Here is a 17,446-nt window from a genome sequence, read left to right as displayed (position 1 = left end):
TTTCCTTTATGGTTCAATAAAACTACTACTCCATTGGATTGATAAGAGTATAGTGGTGTCACTTCATGAATAATACATGTTGTGCACAAAATTTACTAAATGGTTCAACATATTCTCCACCACGGTCACTTTTCACCCTCTTAATTATTTTATTAAGCTAGGTTTCAACGGCTTGCTTATAGAGAACAAATTTCTCTATTGATTCATCTTTGCTTTTAAGCAAATATATATATATCAATATTTTGTGTTATCATCAATGAAGGTAATAAAATATATATTCCCTCCTCTAGTTTGAATAAACTTTAAGTCACAAATATCATTATGTATTAGATGAAGTGATTTAGTATTTCTTTCAACATATTGAAATAAAGACCTTATGAACTTTGCCTCAACACACGTTTCGCATTTATGATTATAATTAATGTGAAATGAAGGAATGTGCTCTAAGTTAATTAATCTATGTAAAGTATTAAAATTAACATGTCTAAGCCGACCATACCGTAAATTAAATGAATCAAGCATATAAACAGAAGAAGAAGCATCATTCTTTTCATAGTATTAGCTTTTACAGAGATAGCATTGATTTTTCACATATCATAGCTTTTACAGAGATAGCATTGAGTTTCCACATATCATTTAATACATATCCCCTTCCTGCAAATGCTCCCTCTTTTGACAAAAATAACTTTTGGGATTCAATTACCATCCTAAAGCCATGTATACTTAGGAGGGTCCCAGAGACAAGTTTCTTACTTATGTTAAGAACATACAACACATTTTGGAGTTTTAACTCTTTGCCAGAAGTCACCTTCAAAATCACAGTGCCTTTCCCTTGATCTTGAAAGTTGCAGCGTTGCCCATATAGTGTTTCTCCCCTTTCTCACAAGGAACCAACTCAAAAAAAGAGTCCTTATCATAGAAAATATGACGAGTGACACTAGTATCAAGCCACCATTCTTTTGGATTTGAATCAACCAAGTTGACTTTAGAAATCACAGCGTAGAGGTCAAGATCAGATACTTCCTTAGAAATATTTTCCACAGCGTTGGCCTCATTTGTTTTGACCCTCTTTGAAAGCCTATAATCAGATGACTTGTGTCTCATATTATTATAATTAAATCATTTTCATCCAAATTTTGGCTTCTTGAGGACACCGCCTTTTGGTCCTAGTTTAGACCCAGTCTAAGAATGTTTTCTTTTCTTAGAATCCTTGACTTCCACTACATTTGCCTTGGCAAAGTTAGGATTGGTTTCTTTGTTTAGCCTTTCAGTTGCATCTCGATTATCTACTTCAATTCAAAGTCTGACATCAGATCTTTCATTATTATTTACTTTCTCTTATGCTTAAGATAGTTCTTGAAGTCATTCCAAGCAGGCGAAAGTTTTTCAATAATGGTTGCCACTTGAAAGGATTCACTTATATCCATTCCTTCTACGAGAATACAATCAATGATCAATTGGAATTCCTGCACTTGATTTACAACAACTTTAGAATAAACCATTACAAAGTTTAAGAACTTGGCAACTAAAAATTTCTTACCACCAGCATCTTCAGTCTTGTATTTATGGTCTATCGATTCCCATAATTCCTTAGTCATTTTCTTGATACTGTATACTTCATAAAGTTTATTAGATAAATTGTTTAAAATGTAGTTATGGCATAGGAAATCAGAGTTGTTCCATGCTTCGAAAATGTTGAACGCGGTAATTGCATCTTCCTCATCCTCTCCAAAAATAGGAAGATCATCCTTCAGAAATTTTTCCATATTCGACATGGTCAAATAGAACAACATTTTCTATTGCCATGTTTTAAAATTCTCTCCAGTGAATTTCGCAGGCTTTTCATTGTGACTCATAGTCACAGGTAACATTTGGCTCATAGCTTGAGCCTAAGTAGCGACAATCACCTCAACTTTTGAATTGGATGAGTTGTTTGACATATGAGACATTTTTCTGTATTTAGAAAGAAGAACCAGAATTTATAAATAATTTAAAATCCAAAACAGAAGTATAAACCAATACTAAATAAGTTATGATGGTAATTTCTACGATTTAGATTAAAAATACAACAAATATTTTGTCTTAAGATTTTAAGAAAATATAATATCGTATGTAATATTAATATGTTAATAACAATGATAATGCAATACAATGCAGTAGCAGTAACACAACAGAATACCTGTAATCTGAAAGAGTTGAAAATTAGAAGAAGAATTCTGTTGAGGCCTATATGAACAGTTTCCTTAAGATAGATTCGACCTCTCCTCAATGCTTTGAGTAACGTTAGACGTCTGTATTCCAGGATACAACAACAAATGATCATAGTAGTAGCACAACAACAGTGATCAATCGAACACAATCTTACCTTTCTCTATTACCAAGAGAAATGAATTTAGAAGGAATTTTTGATATTGATGGTTTTGTTCTTGAAATCTCCTAACTTGGCTTTATATAGAGGAGAGGAAATGAATGAAGAGATTTAGACTGATTGATGAAAAGTTTTGTTGAAAAATTAATAGATATAAGTGAATAGAGACAATGAATGAAAAAAAAATGCAATATTAAACCAAGAGATACAATTGTTCGAAAGATCCAACTATATGAAAAAATGCAATATTAAACTAAGAGATACAATTGTTTAATTAATTTATCATTCATCACTCAATAATTATTTTCCAACACCAATACAACCAAAATAGTAGAAAATTGAATCACACCTACTCTAATAAATAAATATAAAAACCTACAAAATTAGAAATTGGAAGGTCAAAACTCGAAAGAACATGCAAAAAATTCTACTCAAATAAGAACTTGAAAACAAGCATAAAATAAATAAGTAAATAAATCATCACTATATCCTTCAATAATACACATGAGCATGAGAAATCAGAGAACAAATAGTTAATAGGAAGTAAAAGAAAGAAAATAGTAAATGAAACTTAATGAGGAGAAGAAAAAGAGTTCACAGTATTAATAGGAAGTAAAAATATAAAATTCAATCTGACACATAGACCAATTAGATTAGTGGGGCATGAGTAAGAGCAAGCAGAAAGGACAGAGGATTTTAGTTCACCTCATACACCATTGACTTTCTTGGCATCTCGAATATGAAATTTATTACTTATCAATTGGTAAAACCATGACAATAAGAATTTTCACTTTGACATTGTAAAAACCCAACTACGTAATGTTATTAGCATCATTGGTAATGTGGATTTTTCTCTTTTGAAAAGCCCTTTGCAGCTAAAGTAGTTTTAGGGGGGAACATACAAAATTAAGATCATGGTTGAGGAATAGGTTCACTTGATATGAGTATTGTGTAAATAATCCAAAACTACTAGATATATAATCTATTTATGTTTCATAACGGAAACAACAAAATAATGAACAAAAATATATTTCATCCCTGTTAAGACAATAAAGTCCTGGTTACATTTAAATATTATTAATTTCCACTACCTAAAAATAAAATTGTAAAAGGTTCTTTCCAGATTGCTAGTCATACTTTGAACTTCAAAATCTAGTACTTACTGATTTCTATTCCATGCAAAAATTAAAAAGAAGCATGAAAATGGATAGATATTACAAGTAGGTTAATGGTCCCTCATAGTATAAAATTATGAAAAAGATTAAAAATTCCTTGTTCACATGCATTGAGCCACCACACTTTGCATTGTGAGCCAAACTTGAAACCAATACAAAAAAAAAAAAGGAAAAAGAAAAAAGAACTAGGCTTTGCATCAAAAACCAAATAAAAGCCACATCTTAGTGCCACAATAAAGTCCCTAAAGGTATAACATAAGAAATGGTTAAGTTAAAATAAGAGAGATAAATATCAAACATATAGCATGAACAATTAACAAATAGAGAAATATGGTACAAATACACAACCTTTGGACATATCAGTTGTAAAAGCTGTAAAAACGAAAAACCAATAATCTTGGACTATCAAATCCAAAACTTATACCCTACTACATAGACAGCATTAAAAAAAGCATAAGAATACCTTCAAATCAACTTGTAACACTCCTTACCCATACCCGAGACCAGGACAAGGTATAGGGCATTACTGTGCATGAATATGACATTTTTGGAAAATTTTCGGGCTATAAAATGTCATTCCAAATTAAAACCAATCAATCATATTTATAATATCCCTATTATGGACCAACGAGGCCCAAAACATACATTGAGAATGGTCCAGGAATAAACCGCGAACTTAAAAAAAATTTTGGAAAATTTCTTAGGCTAAGCCTCACACGCCCTTGTGGAGGCAATGCACATGCCCGTATGCTTTGGGACACGCCCGTGTCCCTTACCCGTGTGGAATTAATTGAATTTATTTCTTATTTCAAACTTACAGGGGTTTTCACACGGCCGAGCACATGCCTGTGTCCCTGGCTTGTGTACTTCACACGGCCTAAACACGCCCGTGTTGTCGCCTGTACCCAAAAGCTCGAGCATTATGTTTATGATGTCATCATGCATTTAGAGTCACACGGCCAAGACACACGCCCGTGTGCTAGGCCGTGTCCTCCACACGGTTGTGTCTCTACCCGTGTGTTTACTACCATGCATTCTAACCTAAAAATTTTAGGTGCAGGGGATACACGGCCATACCACTCACCCATGGGGCTGACCATATGTCACACACGGCCTAGACATACGCCCGCGTGTGTCTATCAGTGTGAACCTTTTTGGAGGCTACAAATCTAAGCCAATGGTCATGCTCAATAACCATTCATATTAGTGAATCTCAATGAAGATTAACATGGCCTAAATATGCCCAAGTACTACCATAAATGGTCTATTGCATGTTAACCTCATCTCATCGGTTATGTACATGCTAATTTATCCTCTTTGTATTTGGGATTTACATCTCATTCAAGAACACATTTAGACTTGGCTCATTGTTCTAACTCATTGCCAATTATGACCTAACCATCCCAAGTGATTTGGCCACATTTCCTATGTCTATTTATAATATACCACAAACAAGCACAATTAGTAGGTCATAGCCTACATCAAAATGAGCCATGTCTTATGGCCATATACAAAAAGAATAAGTTTAATATTTAAGCCCTTACATAGGCCAACCAATGACACATATCACAAAATAACCAAAACCTATACATGCCATTGAAACAAAATAAAGTATCTATATACCAAAGCAAAACAAGTTGATAGTGTTAACAATGCTCCAATCGTCTTCTAATTTTCATGAGTCCACGAGCTCTGTAAAACAGGGAAAAAAGAGGGGGTAAGTATTAACATGCTTAGTAAGTCCGGATAATGGGAAAGTAAACTTACCAGGTATTTAACATGCAATTATACAAAACATTCAGGCCAAACTTTCATAGTAAAATTTCCTATCATATGTACTCAACCATCAAGTTAGTCTCATGCCAGTACAATGTAACATCTTTCATAGTTGAGCTCATCAATTCACACATGCCTATTCCCATTTAACATTTTAATCCCGTCGAATTTCTTGGAATCTCGATGGATATCTCGTTTACCATTAACTCATGTAAGTGATCCTTTAAATACGCACTCCCATGAACCTTGCTTTTTTTTGCGGGATTATCAACCCAGGATAAATCCCCCACAACATAACTCACAGAGTAATGTCGGGATTACTAGTCCAGGCTAAATCCCTTACAATGACATCTATTTCTACGAGTTCAGGTCTGAATTATCGGTCCAGGCTAAATTCAGATCCTATTCGAATTACCCGTCTAGGCTAAATCCGTTAAAGCACACATAATGCTAGATCACTATAGGATCACCCATCCGAGCTAGATCCTTTATACCATTATTTCATTTTCGAGTAATCCATCAGACATCCCCTTTTATTCAACTGGGACATTCCATCATAACCTTAATATTCCATGAGTTGTCATGCAATAAATACTACTATTATAATTCATACATGTACATATATTTTTAATTTATTTTAAAGATAGTTTACATTCGAGTTACACGAACTTACCTGGTAATTGCTTAGGTTTCGTATTTCAGTTATTCTGAATCCTTCCGTTTTCCAAAATTGATCTCTGAAATCGGTTCCTCAGGGTCTATATCAATAAAAATAAATTATTAATACCTCATGTTATTTATTTCGGACCTAAAATTCACCCTCGGGCTAAATAAACATTTTGCCTCTAACATTTCAAAATTTTACAACTTAGTCCCTAGGCTCGTAGAATGAAATACATGCAATTCCTTGGTTACCCAAGCCTAGCAAAATGTATTATAAACTCATACTAGCCCACATTTTCCTCTATTTCACATTTCTACCACATATTTTGTACCTTTTGTAAAAAGGTCCTCTTAGGGGTTTTTCATGAAAATCACTTAGGAAAAGATGTTTAACACACATCTAACTTTCATATTCCTCCACAAATCACCAAAGAACAAAATGTCACATGGTTCATTTTGCATACATGAACCCTAGCTTAAAATATGGGTAGAAATGGAGAGAACATGTTACAAGGATTTCAAAAATACAAAGAACATTAAAACGGGGCTAGGAGTCACTTACTATTGAGCTTGGAAAGTGAAGAAACCCTAACTATGGTGTCCTTTGAAATTTCGGCAGTAAGAGGGAGAAGAATGGCTGATTTTTGCCTTTATTTTCCCTCTTTATTGATTTTATTGCTAAAAGACCAAAATGCCCTTCTTTACTAAACTTCCAAAATTTTTCATGCATGCCCATTTTTGTCCAAAAACTTAGAAATTGGGTAAATTAATCTTTAAGACCTTATAATTGATAATATAAAGCAACTTCATGCAAATTGCTTCTAGAATCCAAGTTTTGCAATTTATTCAATTTGGTCCCTAATTTCCAATTGGACACCTTACACTAAGAATTTCTTCATGAAATTTTAACACATGCTTACTTTCATATTCTAGGCCTCATAATAATCATGAAATAAATATTTTGACATCAGACTTGTGGTCTTGAAACCACTGTTCCGCCCCCTTAGGGACTTTCATCCTCGAAAGTCTTACCAGTAAACAGGTTCGGATATTGACTTCTCATGGTTTCTTCAAGTTCCCATGTGGCTTCTTCCACTCCGTGTCTATGCCATAGAAATTTTACCAAGGCTATATTCTTATTCCTTAATTGTTTGACTTCTTAAGCCAAAATTTTGACTGGTTCTTCACCATAGGTCATGTTTGGTCTAATCTCAACTTTCGACGGTGAAATCAGATGTGAGGGATCTGATCTATATCTATGCAACATAGACGCATGGAAAACATCATGAATCTTTTCCATTTCAGGTGGAAAGGCTAACCGGTAGGCTAAAGGCCTAACTCATTTAGTAATCTCGTATGGTCCAATAAACCGCGGGCTCAATTTGCCTTTCTGGCCAAATCTCAAAACATTTTTCCAGGGAGACACTTTCTAGAATACTTTATCTCCGACTTGAAACTCAATCTCTTTCCTTTTTAAATTGGCATATGACTTTTGTCTATCCAATGCCGTTTTTAAACAATTGTGGATCACTTTAACCTTTTCTTCGGTTTCCTTGATCAAATCAACCCCGTGAATCTGGTGTTCCTTGAGTTCCATCCAATATAATGGAGTCTGGCACTTCCCGCCATATAATGCCTCATAAGGTGCCATCTTTAAACTCGTTTAGAAACTGTTGTTGTAGGCGAACTCCACCAATGGTAAATATTTTTCCCAACTACCGTGAAATTCAAGGACGCAACATTGCAACATATCCTTGAGGGTCTGAATCATCCGCTCAGACTGACCATCGGTCTGTGGGTGGAACGTCATACTAAAACTCAACTTTGTACCCAAAGCTTCTTGTAGTTTCTTCCAAAATCTTGAAGTGAATCTCGGGTCTCTATCTGAAATGACCGACAATGGTACTTCGTGTAATCTCACAATCTCGGATATGTATAAATCGGCCAATCTATCAAGAGAGAAATCTGTCCGTACAAGAATAAATTGAGCCTACTTCGTTAGTTTATCCACTACTACCCAAACAACATCTTTCTTTTTCGGGGTTAATGGTAGCCCAGTCACGAAGTCCATGGTGATCCTATCCCATTTCCATTCAGGAACCATTACAGGATGTAATAAACCTGAAGGCACTTGGTGTTCAACCTTGACCTGCTGACATATCAAGCATTTCGACACAAATTCAGAGATATCTCTTTTCATACCATTCCACCAGTACATGGTCTTTAAAACGTTGTACATTTTAGTACTTCTCGGGTGAATTGATAGATGACTATCATGTGCTTCTTGCAAAAATTTTTGAATAATCCCATCATCTTTGGGTACACAGACCCTATCTCGAAACATTAAACAACCATTAGAATCAATCTAAAAATCTGATTCGACTCCTGTTTCACATTGTGATCTTTTGACTTGCAAGTCACTATCATTGATCTGACTGCGCAAACTTCTTCAAGAAATGTCAGTCTGGCTCTCAACTCCACCAAAATCGAACCATCATCAGATAACACCGAATGCATGTCAATAACCTTCAGAGCAAATAAGGACTTTCTGCTCAGTATGTCAGCGACTACATTCGCCTTACCAGGATGGTAATCGATCACAAGCTCATAATCCTTAATCAATTCTAGCCACCTTCGCTGTCTTAGATTCAATTACTTTTGAGTCATCAAGTATTTCAGACTCTTGTGATCGGTGATTACACAACAAGTTTCACTACACAAATAGGGTCTCCAAATTCTTAAGGAAAATACAATAGCAACTAGCCCTAAGTCATGAGTCGGATAATTTTTCTCGTGTGGTTTCAGTTGCCTCGAGGCATAAGCTATCATTTTGCCCTCTTGCATAAGCACACAACCCAGTCCATTTAAGGACGCATCATTGTACATCACAAATTCCTTTCCCAGTTCGGGTTGTACCAAAACTGAAGCTTCTGTCAGTAACGTCTTCAATTTATCGAAACTATGCTGACATTTTTCCGACCATTCAAACTTAACATCTTTTTGCAGTAACCTCGTCAAAGGAGTTACAGTCATCAAAAATCCTTTCACAAAGTATCGGTAATAATCGGCTAAGCCTAAAAAGCATCTAACTTCTGTTACGTTCTTTAGCGGCTTCCACTCGAAAATAGCTGAATTCTTATTCAGATCAATTTGGATGCCATCACCTGACACAATATAACCGAGAAATCTGACTTCTTGAAGCCAAAACTCGCTCTTGCTAAACTTAGCATAGAGTTGCCTATCCCGTAAAGTCTGTAAAATAGTCTTCAAATGTTCAGCATGTTCAGACTCGTTTTGGGAATAGATCAAAATGAGTACTACTACAAACTTGTCCAAGTACGGCCGGAATACACGATTCATTAAATCCATAAACGCAGCTGGGGCATTTGTTAGACCAAAAGGCATGACAAGGAACTCGTAATGGCCATACCTTGTCCTGAAGGCAGTTTTAGGCATATCTACCTCCTTAACTCGTAACTGGTAGTAACCAAATTTAATCTCAACCATAGCTGAACTCACTTTACCCAATAGGTCTTCTGCTCGAATTCATATATGTACCAATTTTAATATAGCGTAAAGCTAGGTTTCCAAAACTCTAATGTTCTACATTTCATCAATTGGTATAAATACCTAGAATTTTGATGTGGGATGTTTCCTCTATAAAGTTACTTAAATTTTAAAAGTTTTTAAAAATTAATAAAACAAAAAAAGAAAACATTATTTTAATAAATAGTAATCAAATTTCTTATCAAGCATCCGCTTAATATAAATTTAAACTGAGTTACTCCATCAGAGCTCAATATTATATAAAGAAAATAAGTCAACATAATATTACTCGCATCGTCAATTGGGTGAAATATCCACATAGTTTCTTTTTTGTTGGCTTTTAAAGCGGACTACAGTGTTTCAACCAATTAACTGGAATGGTGGTCCGAATGGATTATTATTGGCTATCTGCCATAATCTTTGAGCCTCTAAGGACATAATAGAAACATTTTTGCAGACGTACATAGGTTGCAAGCTCAATGTTTGATGATGTGTGGCATTTTTATAAAATTATACTAAAAATTTCACTAATTATGAAAATGAGTCACTTTTCTGATTAAACACGAAAATGACTTGAAAGTTACAGTAAAATTTGGTGAAGCCAAAGTGTTTGGCACCACTAACATGCCACGTCAACAAACTATAACACCCCAAACCCGGCCTAGATGTTATGGCCGAATATGGCATTGTCATATGGAATAGAATTTGAAATCGAATTTGTCAAGTTAAAATCGTTTCCATTTATTAGCTTTTATTTATGTTTCATCAATTTCAAAACAATTTTCTTGTAAATTTGATTCGCTTAAAAATATATTCTGTAGCAGAAGCTTTTAAAATCGTGATATTTAAAGAAAACTGTTCGCGTTTAGGAAAAATGTTACATTTAATAAAAATGAGTTTTCATTGTGTTTTGTAGTTTAAAAGTCCATGTAAACAGTTAAAATCCAAAGTAATGACAACAGTCCAAAAGTCCAAATTATATAAAAAAATACCCCAAAAATAATAGGAATTAAAAACCTTAAATGGAATTAAATCAGTTCAATAGTCATGTGGTCACCGTTGAGTCCTCCGCCGCAAGGATCCGTCTAAATCTGGGGGTTACCTGTACAGATAAACAAAAAGGGGTGAGTTTACGTAAACTCAACGTGTAATCCCCACAGAAGACAGGTATACAGTCAAACAACAGTTATCAGTCAAATGTAGTCTAGGCCTAAGCCCATTATAGATTCAGATACAATTAAGACCTTAGCCCATTCAGATACAGTCTCAGATATAAATTAAGGCCTTAGCCCATCTCAGATACAGTATGCATACAGTAACAGAAATCAGTATCATACCCACCAGCCTCTACACACCATCTCCAACCATCCCTACACACCATGTGGAGTTTAAAACACCCACCCAGCCCTACACACCAAGTCGTGTCGAATGCGGCACATATCAGTAATATTGTAGCTAAGCTGCCAGATAATAGGCATGAAAGCCTTTCAGTACACTTCCTCCAATAATCAATCATCCCACCCCAATGCAGATGCAACTAAACATATCACTGCAGATATACAGAAATACATGCTTACATGCTAATATTCAGTTATCAGTCATACATATAGATTAGTAAACATGCATAAGTTTAACGTGTTCAATACATACATTGTATGTTCAAATAACATGATTTAGGGTCTAAGTAGAACTTACTGACCCTACAGTAGGTTCACAGTCAACTTGGGTGACCCATGTAACCCTAGGAAACATTTTAGCTAAATGGGCTCACACGTCCATGTGGTTTGCTCATGTGGCCCACATGCCCAGATTGGTCTTGGCCGGTATGGATCACACGACCTGACCCAGATATCACACCCCTGTGTGGCTTGTTCGTGTGGGCCCACACGTCTAGTTCGGTTTAGCTTGTGTGGCCCACATGGCCACACCCCTACCATCACAAGGCCATGTCTTACGCACGGTCATGTTGTCGCACACGGCCTACCAACGGGTGACCACACACCTATGTGGCATCGACAGTGGCCTTTTTTGGCTTTCACTGAATCTCATTTTTTGCATTTTTGGGTACATACCTGGTACGTTTTCGCAGCTAGAGCACTCCCATGACCATCAGAACCTATAACCAGAGTACTCAATATCAATTTAGCAATTGATTAATGAATTTTGACAAATTAAGAACTTACAGAGACTCGATTTACCACCAACGAGGAACCTCTTATAACACCGCTAAAACAACAAGGAATGACATTCACTACTCAAGGCCCTCTCCTACACCAGCAACTGCAGAAAAAAAGAAAATCAAATCCCTGTTCACTTGCTATTTGACTTCGACAAAAAAGAAAAGGACTTACCGAACCCGCATGAGTGCAAAACATGCAACAAAAGGATAGAGAAAAGGATAGAAAACAAAAAGGAAGGGGAAGTTTAGGGAAATTTCGACAGAATGGGGGAATAGAACGTCAAAAGAATTTTCGCAAAAGAGAGAGAAAACAAAACGAAACCACTCAAAGATAACAACCCCCAAATCTCGTATTTTCCTTCCACAAACCCCCCTCTCTCAGACTTCTAATACAACTGAAACTCTATCAATAAGCAGCACAAAAATAAACTCCCTTGCTCACACAGGGATTTGAACTCTAGACCTCCAACACACCAACCCATATCTTAACCACCAGACCAACAAGCCTATTCTAATATGTTTTTACAAATTAGTTAACTATAAGCCCACTCCCCAAACACAAGGCTTAGATCAGAAAAATATTAAAATTTGCCAAAGGCAGGGCTTGAACTTGGAACCTTTCACACACACCTAAAACACTTAACCACTAAACCAAATACACAATTGTGTCACATTTTAACAGAAACAAAAATAAGAATTTTGGGGCGTTACACAAACAAAGTAAAAAAAAAATTGTGGAGTCATGTAGAATGGCGCCACCTGTATAAATATCAAGCAAATATTCTATTTCTAAAAAATTGGGGGGCTTTAAAAAATAATCCTTTTTTGGTGAAGTCAAATAATTTGATGCCACCAGTTTCCAACGCGTGTCTGTGTCTTTTTTTTTTAATTTTTAAAACTATAAATAATTTTTTTTCTTATTGGTGGAGCCATTCTAAATGGTGCCACCACTTTATTACCCGATTTTTTTAATTGTGGTTATTTTAATTTAAAATTTTAAAAAATTAATATTTTATTTGGTGAAGTCGTTCTCATTGGCGTGACTAAATTAGTATATATAACCTCCAATGGCAAATCAATCTGAGCTGAAGGAAATTTTTTTCATGTATTAGTGTTTTTGTTTACTTAGTAAATTTTTTAATTTGAAGGTATGTTTTGCTTAACGATAACCTAATGGAGCCTTAACACCGCTAAGTTTAATGGTTATTTTCCGTTACCGGTAATTTATTCAGTAACGGGTTCAAATTGATTATGTAAGTCTTTTTGTTGGTTGTGGTAGGGCAATAATAGGTTCAAATTGGTTATGCAATCAATGAGTGGATTATTTGGAATTCTCTGGGTCAATGGAATGTTTGAAGGTTTCAAGGAATCCCAAATCAAACCGCACGAGTGAGATCATTAATATTAGCCGTACGGTTAAACAATTTATTTTTCAATTTGTAAGACACAATGATGTTGGTCTTGAACAAAATCATTTAAATTTTTTAGTATTAAGAAAGTTGCTCGTATTGTAAAACTATATATTGTAACTTAAGGAAACTATTTTAGAATGTTTGAAATGTAAAATTATACTTTGTAAAATATAATTTTGAATTATGTACATTGATAGTTATTTTGTAAAATATAATTTTCAATAAATCATTTATGTAATGTGAAATCAAGAAAATCAAAGGGATATTTTTAAAAGAAAGATTGATAAGAGACAATTTTAATAGAAAACAAGAAGCAAAGGGCCAAAAATAAATAATAGAAAAAAAAAGAAAAAAAAAGGAAAGTGAGAAATTGAATTGGCAAGAAAAAAATGGTAAAAGAAAAAAATAAATATTATGATCGATCACATCGAGTTAGTCGCGTCAGCGACGTCAACGATGTGATTGGTCTGGTCAACTTAATAATTAATGGCCGGGGGCTTTCAAAAACAAAAATTAGAAGGAGAGATGAGAGATGAGACTATCAGCGGCCATTTAAAAGGAAAGGTGGGGCTTTAGTCCCCTTAAAATTTTGATGTAGAATAAGAAAAAAAAGAGAAGAGAAAGAAAAAAAAAAGAGTTGTATTTATTTTGAAGTTAATAAATACAAGATAAATTATGTATTATATTAGAAGTAGTTATTGTAATATAATAATTAGTTATATTTAATTTATGTATTCTTTTAAAATTATGTAAATATCAGATTATCTTCTTGAGTAAATAAGAATTACACTTCATTGAATATCAACAAAATAGTAAAATTAATTATAAATTAAATAAAAAGATTTCGTTTTGGTTTCTAGATTTTTCTTGCTCAACGCTATTTTACCCTACGTGTTTTGGTTACATGAAATTGATCTTAATTGATTGTTTTTAACTTCTTCTTTTTTGCATGTATTTAGACATAAAAATTTTATGTTAAAATAGTTGTTATATTTTTGTTAAATAGCTATTATACGCAAATATATAAATTATTTAATTATACGCATATATATTATCATAAGTTAAATAAATAAATAAAAACTACTTTATTATATGCAATTCATGGTAAAGTTAGAGTAAATAATGAAACCAAATTTAGATCAAAGGGTCCCCACTCAAAATCAGGTTTGGAAAGACATGCACTTATCTGTTTAATTTTGGAATTATTCATTTCTACTCTATTTTATTTGATTTAAATTTAATATTAGTTCTAACTGTGGCATTATTAAATAAGGTGCATGGAATCTATATATTTGTAAGTATGAGTTATTGAGGGATTAAATTTAAAATTGGTGTTACAAAGACAAAATTTTGATAGAGGATAAGATAATTTTTTTTTTTTTGAAAAAATATTAAGATGTCAAAGCTACAAATTTTGTATTGAATTACTAATTTTTAGAAGGGTTCAAATTTTTTTATTTCATTTAAGGAATGAGCTAAAAGGGGTTAAATTAAATTTTTTTTCTAGGATCTTAATATATATACAAATTTTACCATACAGGATGGGTATTAGGTTTTGAAGTCATGGTTTCATTTTCCTAAGTACGATCCGAACGAGTAGATCATATCATACTTAAAATTGGCAGGATTTGGGGATGTCACATTGATCCGGAGGTTCGACCTGAGGGTGAACTTAATATTCGCCTCAGTTGAGTGGTGATAACCAAAGATCCAAACCTTCATTATGTCGTGCGGGGAGTGGAAGATCACATTAGAGGACGTCGTTATGCAACTTAGGTTACGAGTTGACGATGAAATGGTCACGAACTGAAGAAAAGTGTTGGAACCTCCAGTAGTATGCCACAGATTGCTTGGATGGTCCCATGGTAATGGTGAACGAAACTTCACCTGCTTGACATTAGCATGGTTGAGAGTAAATTTAAAGGAGTTATCGAGCACCGCCACTGAGCACGAGGTGATATACGCTGCTCGAGCCTATATTATGCAGCTAATCCGTGGGTACTTATGCTGGACAACACGTCCAAAAGGGTCCACTTAAAGTACTTGCCTCTATTAGAGGATTTCCATCGTGTTGGTACTTATACCTAGGGATCAGCAATGTTGGCATATTGTACCATGAGCTTTATCAAGCAACAAAACACAAGATAAGTAACATGGCCGGTTGTGTGGGGCTGTTGCAATCCTAGGCATCAATCATATATGTGGCCACTTGTAAATAGGTAAAGACAAAATTATACTTAACATTTAATTACTCAAAAGTGTGGATAATATTTTCCCAACTTTAAGTGCTAACATGTTTGTACCAGACTAACCTTTGACTTTCCTACGTAATGACCTACCTGGAAACATCTCGAATGCAAGCGGTTGCACTTCCCATACCGATACATCCCTCAATACAGGGAACTTGTTACCCTAAATATGCAACGTACATTCAAGCGCATACATATCATCGATATATTGTTCGACATTGAAATTGATGGTTGCACACGTTGCAACCACATGCGCACACGAGTACCATAGTATTTGGAACCTCCCACACTCACACTGCCTATTTCAGATATCAACTCCATAGAACCGTGGCGGGATCCTCGACCGACAACCAATGTACTCTGTCACTCGAAAAGTTTCCAAGTTCCGGGAATATAGTGCTGCATTCATCGACCTCGCCCTTTGAGCATTCTCTTTCATGGCATTCTTGACATCTACGACATGTATGTATCCTACCTCCAACTATTTTTCTTGACTCAACCTCATTTTTGGCATCAAGGTTGACAGCCAGTAAAACGTGGTTGAGAAAACTGATAAAATTGGCAAGTGATGTGTACGCCTTAAAAAGGAATTAACGGCTTTAACGAGGTCAGTCGTCATATGACCATATCAATACCCCTCATCAAAACATTGAGTTCACTACCACAACTCCATGCTACCCAACCACTGCATGAGAGAAGAATCGGACCCACCATATCAGTCTCTAACCTCGTCAACTTATATCTGAATCAGTGTGGCTCCAGCTCGTACCCTACGTATGTATTCTGATAAAACATGTTATCATCCCTTTTACTAAATGGACTCAAAATATTTACATATACAAATTTAAATACGATATTTTTACCCATGTTCACGATTTGTTTTCACCAATCTTTGTTCTTGTATTCCTCGTGAAAGTTGATAGTGATGGTGGCGAATACAGTAGACGGACCTTCAAGGAACTTCGAATTATCGAATCCCAATAATAAGACCCTTTAATTTGTCAAGGACAATGCAAATGTTATCTTGCTTGACAACATGCCTCCGCAAGTTCCTAATGAAAAATTTCTATGATTCGGAGTTTTTCGACTCCACGATGGCAAAAAGCGATTGGTAGTACATTTTTTTTACCATCTTGTGCAACCACAATCAAAAGAATCTGTGTTTATTTTTCATAGAGCCACGTTTCATCAACCTGCACAAACAACTTTCAGTGAGAAAGGCCCTAACACATGGATCAAAAGTCTAGAAGAATCGACGAAAACCTCTTCTCCCTAATTGCAATTGTTTATTCGGGCCTCTATAAGGCAAAATCTGCAAGTCCACGATAGTTCCTGAGACGTACTCCACCATCGCTGAAATCCACCCTTGAAGTTCATTGCATGACTTATCCCAGTAGCCGTACAATTGCTGCATGGCCATTTGTTTCACCTATCATGCTTTTCTGTACGACACTCTGTACTAGAATAGGGCTTGCATGTCCGCAATTAATGTTGACATAGGAATGATTGGGTTATCTTTTACTAGTGGCATGATGCAGTTGCAAATACTTTTAACATCCAATTTCTGATGGTCTTGAGTCATACGTGCTATAGTGTATGTATGATGCCCTTCTAATTTTAGTATTTGCCACCGTTGAATCCTCTGTATAAATGCAACCCAAACTCGCCAGCCACACCTATCGCGCCTCTCTAACATTCACCAACATATAATGTCGGTGTAAACTTGGCGACCTTGTAACCAATCGAAACCTTCATGCTATACTGTTTTATTGAAAACATACAGTCCGCCTTGTTTTCGAGCCATTGCCTAACGAACAACTCTTTCAACTACGAATTTGACGTCAATTTGTGAGTAAGGACTATATTGACGTACTTAGGGAACTTGGATGCATACGCTGCATCTAGATCTACGTTCAACATGTCACTGCCTTGGTCATTTCGTAAAACAATGCCACGACTTGGGTTACTGGAAGAATTGATAGAAGCATCTTCAACCTCCTGTAGACATTCATTGTCGATATCATCCGGATCACTAAAATCTTCAATGTCCTAATCAAAATATTCACCATTATTGGACC

The 17,446-nt window shown here is 35.1% G+C and overlaps 1 protein-coding gene across 1 annotated transcript; it reads right to left on the bottom strand.

Annotated features, from left to right (window-relative positions):
- Nucleotides 1–816: 816 nt before the first annotated feature.
- On the bottom strand, nucleotides 817–1,766 carry LOC108472147 (uncharacterized). Its single transcript, XM_017773661.1, has 2 exons — nucleotides 1,333–1,766; nucleotides 817–1,078 (listed from the first exon to the last, which is right to left on the bottom strand). The coding sequence occupies exons 1-2, from the start codon at nucleotides 1,764–1,766 to the stop codon at nucleotides 817–819; spliced, it is 696 nt and encodes a 231-aa protein (XP_017629150.1).
- Between the last annotated feature and the right edge of the window lie 15,680 nt (nucleotides 1,767–17,446).

This window comes from Gossypium arboreum, chromosome 11 (assembly GCF_025698485.1).
Source record: "Gossypium arboreum isolate Shixiya-1 chromosome 11, ASM2569848v2, whole genome shotgun sequence".
NCBI classification, from domain to species: domain Eukaryota; kingdom Viridiplantae; phylum Streptophyta; class Magnoliopsida; order Malvales; family Malvaceae; genus Gossypium; species Gossypium arboreum.
The sequence above is the reverse complement of the archived record's forward strand: the minus strand, read 5'-3'. Positions and strand labels throughout refer to the sequence as shown.